Source organism: Apis cerana, linkage group LG14 (genome assembly GCF_029169275.1).
Source record: "Apis cerana isolate GH-2021 linkage group LG14, AcerK_1.0, whole genome shotgun sequence".
NCBI classification, from domain to species: Eukaryota; Metazoa; Arthropoda; class Insecta; order Hymenoptera; family Apidae; genus Apis; species Apis cerana.
Genome location: NC_083865.1, coordinates 901,458 through 914,444, shown reverse-complemented (window position 1 = coordinate 914,444; position 12,987 = coordinate 901,458). Strand labels below are relative to the sequence as shown.

Sequence of the window (12,987 nt, the reverse complement as noted above, 5' to 3'; positions counted from 1 at the left end):
AATTTTATTGAAATAAAAAATTTCTCGACTTTCTATCGTTCTCTCAATTTTATATGAAAATTATATATTTTCCAAATTTTATTTAGGTTTTCTAGAATTAATTTGTCTACTCTCATTTTAATCTAAATAAAATTTTATATTAAAGAAAAATTTATTAAAACTTAATTAATTAAATTTTATTTAGAATTTATTTGTGTATTTTCATTTTAATCAAACTATATTTTAAATAACAATTTATTAAAATTTTTTGAATTTTTTAATTTTAAAAACTTTTTTAAAGAAAAAATATAAGATATAAATATAAATTTATTTAAATTAGAAAAAATATATTTTTCATAAAAATTACAATAATGAAATATAGTACAATATAACAAACAATGAAAATATACATAATTTTTTAATTAATATAATTAATTTTGTATATACGTTAATTAGTACATACAAGACATACAAATAATAGTAAGTACAAATAAAATTATTTCTTTGGAATGTATAATTATTATTAATTATAGAGACCCATCCACAAGTGAAAACAACAAGCATTTACAAAACCTTCTATTAAATTATAAGTATCTTCTATACAATGTGGAGCATTAATCGCTTCCTCTGATTTACAATAAACTGCATATAAATCCTAAAAATAAACAAAAATCGATTAAAAATTTTATTATGTAAATTTATTACTTTATATAAATTTAATTTTTCAATAAAATTTTTTCTAATATTATATTATAATATCAAGCAAATTATATATTTATTTTTTGAATAAATAAAATATTTATTTTTTGGAACATTCACGGTTATTAAATATATGAATTTTTATATTTTTATTTTTTTTTTATATTTTTGATTTTATATACATACATTCAAAATTTATATATTTTATATATATATATATATATATATACATACAAAATTTATAATATATAAATAATATATAAGAATACAATTAAGAAGATAAAAAAAAATGTTTTAATATTTTTTATCACTTATCAAATAATTATCTATTTTTAAATAGAATAATTTGTTATTTGTATATAATTTTTAAATTCAATATAATGATTTATTTAAGCTAGAATGGATAACTATTTGAAAATTTATCAAAAATATTTCGAATAATTGTTATAAAATTTAGGATTTCTTAATCTCAATTCTCTAGATATATATATTTAAGACATTTTTTACATTTTATATTTTACATTTTTTATACATATATTATTATATTTTTATATAATTATAAAAATGATTTTATAATTTATTAAATACATATTACCTAAATTATTAAATATATATAATCTAAATTATTAAGAATTATTAAACACAATCTATTTAAATACAATATTAAAATTTAATATAATTTTAAAAAATGATAAATTCTAATAATTTATTTTTTTTAAATATTAATTTATAAGATATGATTCTCTTATAGAATTCCCGCTTGAATATATTATAAAAGTGTAAACTAATATAATCTATTAAATTTTTACATATATGAATAATTTTTATTTTATATTTTTGAATTTATTTTAATATAGGAAAATATTTGTTTATCACGATGATATCGTTCTATATAACATATAGAAATAATATTAATACAAAAAATGATACAAACCCCTCGTGAAGCATGTAAATCTATAGTCAACATCATAAAAACTTGAAAAAAATTTGGATGCAATATAAGCAAATGACTAATATTTCCATCTGGTGTATTAAATTGTTTATGATGTTCTTGATATTTATTTTGTAAAACTTTTGATAAAGCTTGATACCAAGAAACTGGCTGGTTAATAAATGGCTTCAATCTTGGATCCATGTTCGATAAAGGCTCAACATGAGCTAATGAACAGAGTTCAGAGAATTCAATATAATTCATTGCAGATTTACCTTCTAGTAACTTATTCCAAAGAAGATGTGTTCTACATTCCAATGCTCCACGTTTTATCATATTCATTATATGTATACGAGCTGCATTTGCTTGAGACATTATTGTTTGTTGCATTAATTGTTCATGTGACGAATAATAACCTAAATAATTAATTGATTCTTTTCGTATTTGAATCAAGTGTGGAGATGGAGAATTAACTGCGACATTTGGAGGATTTACATTTTGTGTTAATGGAGAATTGGGTACTGGTGGAGGTACTGGAGCACCTGTACTATTACAATTCATACCAAAATTAACACTGTACAATTTGACATCACTTTTTTTATCATTTGTATCTTGTCTACAATCTTGAATTGTATCTTGTCTACAAACTGAAGAAGATTCGTTTAAACTATCCATAACAGGCTCAGTATAAGTGTTAGTAGATTTTTCGATACTATATACCGTACGAAACTTTCCTAATTTATTATTCTCTACTTCTCTCTTTGGATATAATTCTCGTTTGCTTGTTAACATTAAATAATATTTTAAAGTAATTTCTGTTTTTTCTACTTGTGAAGATTGTTCTAAATGTGATACAATAAGAACAACATCAAAATCATCAGCATATTTTGTATCTTGTGCGTCACAATAACTAATTAAAGGAGTACTTTTTAAGCTTACTAAAACATATTCACTTTCTTCAGAATCATGAAGATCATTTTTCATTATAAATACACGCATGTTATAAATTTTCTCATGAGATAATAAATAAGAATATAAATTCCGACCGGATATCGCTAAATTGCGAATAGTTATTACATCTAAACAAAAATAAATATTAAAAATATATATATAAATTTAATTTAATATATAATAATATATTAATTAATGTATAATATATATTTCAATAATTTACTTGCTCTTTTTCTTTTCATTTAAAATATTAAGTAATAGCTAAACAATAAAATATACTGATTCAGAATATAAAATATTATTCACTAAATATGAATTAAAAAAATATTTTAAAAAAATATAACACAGATCAAAAATAAAACTATTATTAATATCAATAAAAATCATTATATGAAACAAATATATTATCAAACATTACATTCATTTTTATAAATATTATTTCTATTGCATATCTATGTGCATATTAGTTTCCAAATCTTTATGAATTTGTTATTTTTATTAAAAATATTCCAGTATATTATTTTTTGTAACTGTTAATATTCCATCAAATTTAAAATAATTAAAAAATGTATACATACTTCATATATTACCACTTACCACTGTATATAAGATTTCTTGCATAATTTGGAGCTTTACTATAATATTTGTTAAAATCATCAAGAAAATGAATGAGATGATAACCTTGTTGTACTAACCAAGGTCCAGTTCCAGCTATATACGAATGGATACAACGTAAATGAAAATCATATGTAAATGAATGTAGATGCATACTAATTTTGATTTTGTCACATGCATCCACAAAACTTAGCATAAACTGTAACAAAATAAAATTTTATTATTTTTAAATTAAAAAAAAGAATAAACAAAAACTTAATTATTAAATATCAGATTTAAAATATAATTAATATAATAATTTTCAAGTACCAAAAAAAAAAAGAAAAAATATTTTTAATTATATTATAATTTTAATAAATCAAAATATAGAAATATAAAATATAGAATTATTTATAAAATTAATTTTTAAGTAATTTATAATATAAATTATAATAAGTTTTATGATTATATTCAATTTAGGAAATACGAATACTTAAAAAAATAAAAAATTAAGTAACTTACTTGATTCACTAAAGCACTACTTGCTTTTGTCTGTAATCGACTGCATTCAATAATATGTAATTTAACAATAAAGAAAGGTTGCGATAAATGAATTTCAAATAACAGTATTCCTCCAAGCATTGATTTTTTAAGATAATAAGATTGTTGCTGAATTTGTTCTTCAAAACTGAAAAATATTACAGATAAATAAATATTTTTATATAGAATAATGTTATTTTACTATATATTTTACTATAATTTTCTCTCTCTTTCAAAAAGAAAAATGTATATCAAATTAGAAAACAATTATACAATTATATATTAAACAAATCTAAGAATTACATATATATACTATTTTTTAAATTTTAAATAAAAAATAATCTTTTAAATTGTGCCTATTTTTTAAAGGTTTGTAAAAAATAAATAAATTCATTAATTACTTTAGATATAATTGATTATATACGAAAAAAATAAACAAAAGAAAGAAAATTTTATACAAAGAAATTAGAATAAGTATATTGTTTTAACTAAATAAATACTTTTATTTATATGAAAAAATTAAAATTTCCTAAGATAATTTTTTATTAAAAAATTTTTTCAAAAATCCCTTAAAAAAACTTCTTAATTTAAATTATTTATTGATATTGTATCATTCCTCATTTATAAACTATATAATATTTATATAATATATATATATCTATTACATATATATTATATATACTTATAAAAACAAGTCGCATTCAGAATAAAAATATTGATTCCTTTAAAATTAAAATGTACTGAAAAGAAATCAAACAATTAATAATTGTACAATGTATTAATCTGATATATAATAATCTTCTATTTTTGGACTCGATTCTGAATGCCAAAACATAAAAGTTGATATATAAAAATATTTATATATTTTAAGGCTTATTTATTAAATTATATATATATTATTAAGTTTTATATATATATATATATAATTCATCATTCAATAATTAACTTTGCAAAGCAAGATGGTAACAGAATATATAGAAACTATTTTGTTTTTATTATATCATTGCTGTTATTTTATTTCCGTTTCACTTCATATTATGCGAATTTAAATTATTTATAATTTAATAAATAAATTTCAACCGACATTTTTAAATATCATTTTATCAGTATCATATTTTTGTTTTTAAAATCATTCTTTTTACATATCCCATATATATATTGGGGTCTTTGAAATTATATTATAATAGTATTAATATTAACAAAAATTATATAATTAATAAAATGAAAATAAATTTTTAATAAATTTCAACATTTTTTATTTTTACAGTAATTCGAAAAATATTTTTTATAAGAAATTGATTTCTTTAAAATTTATTTCTATTTGTTAAAAATTTAATTAATAAAATCTCTCAAAAATGAATTTTAAAATTATGAAATATCTCGTTCATTATATATTCAATATTTTATGTCCAATTCATATTTTAAATAATTTTTTATTATAAAAGTAAAAATATATTTACAATTTTTATAAAAAAAATTAAAAATGTTGTATTAATATTAGCAATTTTAAAATTTAATATGATTTTACCTTTTATCAGATGATTCTATTTGTACAGAAGTAAAACCTAATGAATGAAGATATTGCTTATATTCAGATAACATTAAACTGCATAATTCCTTATGCCATCTAATAATATCTGTTTGGTCATCTTGGCTTTTTTGTATTTGCTGTGATAATTGTTGATATATATTAATGCCTGCATTTAAAGTTGATTGCGCTGTAAGGGAATGATCTCTTGTAGCAGCAGATTGTAAACGCCATGAAGGTAAAAATAATAATGGCGTATGACAAAAATGTATTAAACGAGAATATTGTTTGAAAGTATTTAAAGCAATAATTGAAATTGGAATGTTCGGAGTAGCACTACGATTTTGCCACATTGTATATAATTTATTCAAATCTTCTGAAAATTAAGAGAAATAATATTGTGAGTACATAATGAAATTTTAAAATTTATAAAATTACACATTAAATTATCATTATAATATTTTATTATAGATAATAGATATGACGATTTTTTCTCATTGGAAATTAAATTTATTTAATTAATTATTTTTTTCATATCAAAAATTATATATTTTACTATAATGAATACAATTTTAAAATTAATGAAGACAAATAAATAAATGAATCAAGAATACAAACAAGAGAAATAATAGAAAAATACAATAATTTGTTAAAACAATTTTTTAACAAATACTTATTTACGTACAATATGTATAGAGGAGACAAATTTTAATATATCTAGATTTAAAAGTAAAGTTGCCAAATGGAAATTGTAGATTATTTAAAAAATAAAAATTACATTATTATTATTGCTATTTAGATTATGTGATTAGATTTATATTAATTATGCATTACATTTCATGTGGAAATTCGCTAGAGAAATTGAAAGATTTTAATGATAGAAAAAATGTTCTCATCCGGCAACTTTGTTTACAAAAAGAAATCATAACTAGCTATCAATTCGTCATCTCTATTCTATAAATTTGTTATATATTTTAAATTACTAAACTAATTTCAATTAAATAATATTTCTAGATGAAGAAAATTAAATTGAAAAATAATAAATAATATAAAATCAAATTCCATTTTTTATTTACCTTTTACTTTTTTTTCGCGAGATCGTAAGTCTTGTAAATCGCAAACTGCCTTCACTGTTGGATCTATACTGTTATGAAAAATGCTATTAGGCTTTACATCACGCATTGTTTGACCAATTACTTCGTTCCATGAAAACTGATTATGTTTTATGTTTTGTGATCTAGTATTCAATTTTGACCAATCTTTCCCATCATTATATGACACAGCAGAAAATTTTGTAAGATTTTCCATATCCATAATTTGAAGATATTGTGAATTAGCATGTTCTCTTGAAAAATTTGGTCGATGATAAAATATTCCTAATTTTTGCATTATTACATTTGTAAAAAAATTTGATCTTGATGAAAGCCATGTACCCAAATTTGTGGCTTGTTTTATTAATTTTTCAGACTTCTCTTTCGACCAATTATACATGTAAAGAGTTATCTAGAATAATAATTTTATTTGAAATTAATGAAAAAAAATGAATTAATTTTCTATTTTATCTATCAATATGATGTATTTGTAATTACAAAATCTGATTTAATGTATTATATATAGTATTATATATAGTGTTAATATAATATATACTAAGATGTCCCATAAGTTTCTTTCTTTTTTTTGATACGAAATGAATACATGATATTTGTTGTTTACGGTTGATTTATTGTGTTATATATGAATCGTTGTGCTCTACTATCTTCTTTTATCTCTTAGAAAGCCTTATTATTATTCCCTCTTTCCAAAATTGTTGGGACTTATTTGCAAAATATTTCTTGAGGTATATTTTTATTTCGTTTATGGATTGGATATAAAATTTAAGTCTTGTCTCCAGTATATCTTGTCCAGTATGATAAGTCTCTTTAAAAAAGAATTTCTTTCATGTCGCTGGAAAAGGAAATCGCACATAAAGATGCGATTCATAAAGTTCATAAAGGCTTCCGTGGATAATTGGAACCCAAATTTCATTGATTGACATGTTCTATCTTGGTCAGGTGATTATCTACCGTTTTCCTGGAAATGTTAGTGGTATCCATTATTTCTTGCACACGAATTTTCAACGAACATAGCCTTGATAAAGTCCGTATTTGTTGTTGCTAAACGGCCGCTGCGACCTTCATCTTTTAAGTCAAAATTGCCATCTCTAAATTTAAACCAATTATAGATGATCGTAATAGTTGTAATACCACTTCCGTAAACAGTACAAATCTCGTCTGCAATATCATTTGCACTATCATCTTTTTTAAAGCAATAAGGCGTAATATGCCTCAAATACTTCCTTTGACTATTCATATTAAAAAAAAAGTTGTAGAAAAAAAGTTTTGAAAGAGACTGTTACCAACGAAACGTTTTTTAAAAGAACTCTCAAATGAGTGAAATCAATATCATAAACAACTAATAGATAATCTACATGTTTATATAAAAATAACCAGTTAAAATCATTTGTGTGGTGCGAAAGAAACTTATGGAACACTATAATATATAATATAATATATATATAGTATTAATATATTTGCGATTTTTAAACAAAATATAAACATATTGCTAACTTAATATTCATTATATTTAAAGAAATATATAATCTAATATTTTTTATATTTGTATATATTATGTTCTTATTATCATCTATCAATGAAATTTCCAAATCTTATACTTTAAATTATTTCTCCAATTATTATTTTAATATATAACATTATATAAAGTATATAATATATAAAGTAAATATTAGTTTTATTGAAATTTTTATTAATAAACAAATAGCACAATATTAAAGACCAAGAAACGTATTAACTAATACTAACTACTTGAAAAACATATTAACTAATACTAATTACTTTGAAGATACAAAATTATATACAAAATTAAATAATTTTTCTTTCAAATAAAATCTTCAAACATGTGTATTTTTTTTTAACAACAATAAAATGTGATTATTTTTAAATCTATTAAGATCTTCTCAATGAAATTTTGTAAAAAATATTATCATTATAATTCTAGATTTTAAATAAAAATAAAATTATTAATTAAAATTATGTCCAATTTTATGAAATCTTAGGATACATATATATATACAAGAAATTTTTGAAAGTATAGATTGTTTAAAATATAAAATTAATTCTTTTTGTTGGAGTATCTCATAATAATTATAAATAATAAAAATATATTATAATAAAAAATAATTAAGTGAATATAGTAAAATTTTGATTAAATTTGATTTGCGATTATCCAGAATTTCAATCATTGATTATCAAGGATTTTGATTTTTTTTGTCTTCTATTTTATCATAACATAATAATATGAATACATTTTAAAAACTTTTTGAAAATTATTTGGAAAATATTTTTTGCTAGGACAATGTATTCGATATGTTCGATATATAATAATTTTTAATGCAATATTCATTAATAAAAATAATTTTCAAGAATAATTTTTGAAATTTTTATTCTCAAATACATTCGCATTCTTATATTCTTTTAAACTTTTATTTGTATAATTATTTTATTCTCATTACATTTTTGAGATTAATAATTTACATTTTAATTAACGCATATCAAGTTTAATTATAAGTAAATATTCAAAATATAGAAATAAATTATAGAAAAAATAATTTATATAATAATATATTTTTAATTATTTTATTCCAATTCTCGATTATTTAATAAACCTCGATTCATCCAAACATATTATTTCATACTTAAACTAATTAATTGAAATCCTACCATAGAAAATTTCATATGAATATATTATGCATTAATATATTTAAATTTTAAAAAATTTATGCATTTTTTATATTTTCTACATTAAAATAAAATAAAATAATTCATTTTATATTACATTAATTATTATTCATTTATATTAATAATATATTAATTATTATAATATTATTATTAAATTTTAAATGTCTTATTTTATATATATATTTTTATATATATTTTATATTTTTATATTTATTATAATATAATATATAGTAATTATAATAGTAATTTTTCATATAAAGATCCATTATAAATGTTTTCTTATATAAATTCATATATCATTATGTGAATATTTCAATATTTCATTATGTGAATATTTAATATGAATAGTGAATAATATGAATATAATATGAATATTTTATATGAATAGCACATTTTTTTTATATATATATAAAATATTTATTTCTTTTATTTCATTCATTTTTTTTGTAATATAAAATTTATTTATTAAAACAATGACAACAATAACGAAGACATAATCTCATTTCCAGACATTTATAATTTTAGGTATTCTGATGGTTTGAAGAACTCATCAGATGGTTTATAGAACTCATACTGAAAAAATAATTAAATTCCTCAAAAATGTTTTAAATTGATAACTTTAATTTTTTTAATTTTATGAAAGAAAAAAAAAGGAATTAATTAATATTAATCTTTTTGATTTTATATTCTATGTATAAAATTTTTTATAAATAAAATCTATTTATTTTGTTTCATTTTTTAAATAATTTTAAATAATTTTTAAATAATTTTTAAATAATTATATAACGAAAATTCTATTTATTATAAAAGAATTATCATATATTTTAATTTATTTATTATTATAATTTATAATATCATTGCAATATATATTATTATATATCATTTAACAATTTATCATTGTTTATCATATGCAATCAAAGACATTCTCTTAAAAAATCCCTAAGAAGTTTTAGTCGTTACTTTATTGTTTAAAAGTTATTAATTACTAAAAATGATATATGAAAGAAAATCCAATTTGTAATAAAATTCGTATTAAACGTTAATTAATTATTATATCATAATAATTGATTATTATTTAATGTTTGTTTAAAATTTTAATAGATGACAAAAAAAAGCTTCTGTTGTTTTTCCTGTTATTATATTCTTATATATTCCTGTTATATATTCTTATCTTTAAATGATTTAATCAGACTTAATTTTATTTAGATTAAATCAAATCTATCTTGAATTTAATTCAAAGACAAGAATAATAGAATTACTTATTTATTTGATATATAGAGATATATCAAATATATCTATATATTTCATAAGAATTTATTTATTTATTAACAAATATATAAATATTATTTTAATAAATATATTTTTATATCACTAAATTAGTTAATTAAATATATTTAAAATATATTTATTTAACATATAATAAATTGATTCATTGTTATTAATCTATAATAAAGTATTATTCATTATTATTTTCATTCAATTGGATGAATAATTTTGAAAAATTTATATTTAATATAATCTGCATAATTATACTATTATTTAAAAATAAATTCGATTAAATAATGCGAGTAATGATTTTCATATGTTCAAAATTAATTTCATTAAGATTTAAAATTTTGAAAATAACTAATTGTTACGTGTAAAGAATATTCTATTCGTAAAATATTATAGATATACTAAGAATCATACATATTAAATTTTTAAGTGTAATAGCGAATTATTGATATGAATCTAACTAATACTATTAATAATTTCTTTATATATTCTAACTTATATTATTTTATATTATTATATTACATATTATATTATAAGTTAAATATTTAGTATTTTTAAGAATTAGTATTTTAAATATTTATTATTTTTAATAATTAATAATTTTTAAATACAATAATAATAATAAAAATATGAATTTGCTGCAAATAATAATAAGAATGCATAATGACTATGGATTGTTCAGAAAAATATCAATAACAACATATATTAAATTTAAAAATGTACAGAATATAGAAAATTAAGGGAATAATTTTGATACCAGAATTACTAATATCATGTAAATAAGTATACAGAATGGTCGATAATTAGTGAAAAACTGATAATTCTAAAGCAAAAAATAAAATAAAATATAAAATATATTAAAAAGAAAATATAAAATAAAATTTTTTAAGTATAAGATTGTATAAGACTTTCGATTAAATTGACTTTAAAAAATTGTCAAATGCATGTGATTATATCTTGATTTAAGATATCTCGTTAATAAGCTAATGTTACAGCGAGATATGTTAGGTCAAAATAGTGAAATGTTTATTCGGCGAATATTTAATGCCGATTTTCTTAAAAATAAAATATCATATAAAAAAATTTTATTCTATTTTCGATTTATTTTTTACATATAGAATCATTTCTTTTCTGATTGTACCAATTACCAACAATTTTATTATATAACATACATATATGCTACGCATACATATATTACTAGTATACTACTATTATTAATTATAATGATGTAATAATTATAAATAACAATATAATAATAATAATTATAATGAATAATAATGAAAAAAAATAATACATTTTAAATATGATACATTTAATTTTTGTTTATATTATGAAATATATATATAAATATATATATTCATAATTTTTGTTCTTTAAAATAAATCAGAATGAATTTTATTTAAATATGCACAAAAATTTTTTATTTCAAAGAAAATAAGAAATATCTATTAAACAAAAAAACATTAATGAATAATGTGGATTAATTTTTATTAATTCATTTTTCATAATTTTCATTTTATTCGATTTAATCTTTAAAAATGGTTCATACATAATATATATTATGTAATATATATTATGTAATTATCATATAATAAAAAAATATCATATTCTCTATATTAAAAATAGAATATAAAAAAGAGAATATACGAAAGTCAATTTTGTTTTTTTTTTAAATAAATTGATCAACTTAATTACATGGATAGTGTGAAAACATTTGTATAATTCAAAAATTAAAATTGAACACCAAGTATATATAGAAGAAAAAATTATTCAAATCACATTATGTTCACGTTGAAATTGATAAAAAAATAATTTTTTGAAATTCATCATATATGTATTTTAATAAAAATAAATAAAAAATTCAATTTTTAAAATTTAATTTTTGATTCATTATTAAATTTATTTAATTTGTATAATAAATAATTTTTTAATTCAATGTTTCATGATTAAATTTACTTAATTTATACAATAAATAGTTTTTGCATAATTTTTTAAAAATCTTTTATAATATTTATATAAATATATTTTTATTTATATAAATGTAATTTATATTTTTAAAAAAAAAATATTTTTTATTACTTCTATTTTATTATAGATATTTTCTGTAATTATTTTATGTTATTACTTACATTATCACTTTGGACTTCAGCTAACAATATTCGTTGTCTTGATACGAAATTAGTATTATCCAATATCAAAGGATTAAATTTTTGTAAAAGTTTTTGATCTGTAACAAATAATTATTTTAAAATATAGTGCAGTTGCATATGCAATTGCAATCAATCAAACAAGTACTTAAAATAATAATCCACGATAATACTTACAATAATAATAAATATTTAAGAAAAATATTAAAATAATAATTCAAATAATATATAGTTGAAAATAATTTAAAAAATTAATAGTTTAAAATAATGTAAACAAAATAAAGAATAAAAATTCTACATATGTAATTTGAATAATTATCATTTTTTATTTAATAAATAGAGCAGACCGGTTTTCTCAACAAAATAAAAAAAAATATCAAACAAAATCATAGATAAAATCTTAAAAAAACTTAAAAAAAGACAAAATAGTAGTAGAAAAATAGCTAATTATGTATTTAACATAATCATCAAAGAAATCTATATTATAAAAAAATATCAAAAACAATAAGTCTTTTAATTTTATTGGTAATAAATTCTAAAAAACAATTA

The 12,987-nt window shown here is 18.0% G+C and overlaps 1 protein-coding gene across 4 annotated transcripts in view; it reads right to left on the bottom strand.

Moving 5' to 3' along the window:
- Window positions 1-288: 288 nt before the first annotated feature.
- Window positions 289-12,987, bottom strand: part of LOC107992562 (KICSTOR complex protein SZT2) — a 99,153-nt gene continuing 86,454 nt past the window's right edge. For all 4 annotated transcript variants that reach the window (XM_062085157.1, XM_062085159.1, XM_062085158.1 and 1 more), the window contains 7 exons: window positions 12,421-12,518; window positions 6,299-6,725; window positions 5,223-5,598; window positions 3,677-3,842; window positions 3,158-3,374; window positions 1,613-2,688; window positions 289-634 (listed from right to left, as the gene is read on the bottom strand). In XM_062085157.1, the coding sequence (XP_061941141.1) occupies window positions 503-634; window positions 1,613-2,688; window positions 3,158-3,374; window positions 3,677-3,842; window positions 5,223-5,598; window positions 6,299-6,725; window positions 12,421-12,518 (2,492 nt within the window). In that variant the 3' untranslated portion in view covers window positions 289-502. The remainder of the gene's footprint in view (window positions 635-1,612; window positions 2,689-3,157; window positions 3,375-3,676; window positions 3,843-5,222; window positions 5,599-6,298; window positions 6,726-12,420; window positions 12,519-12,987) is intronic.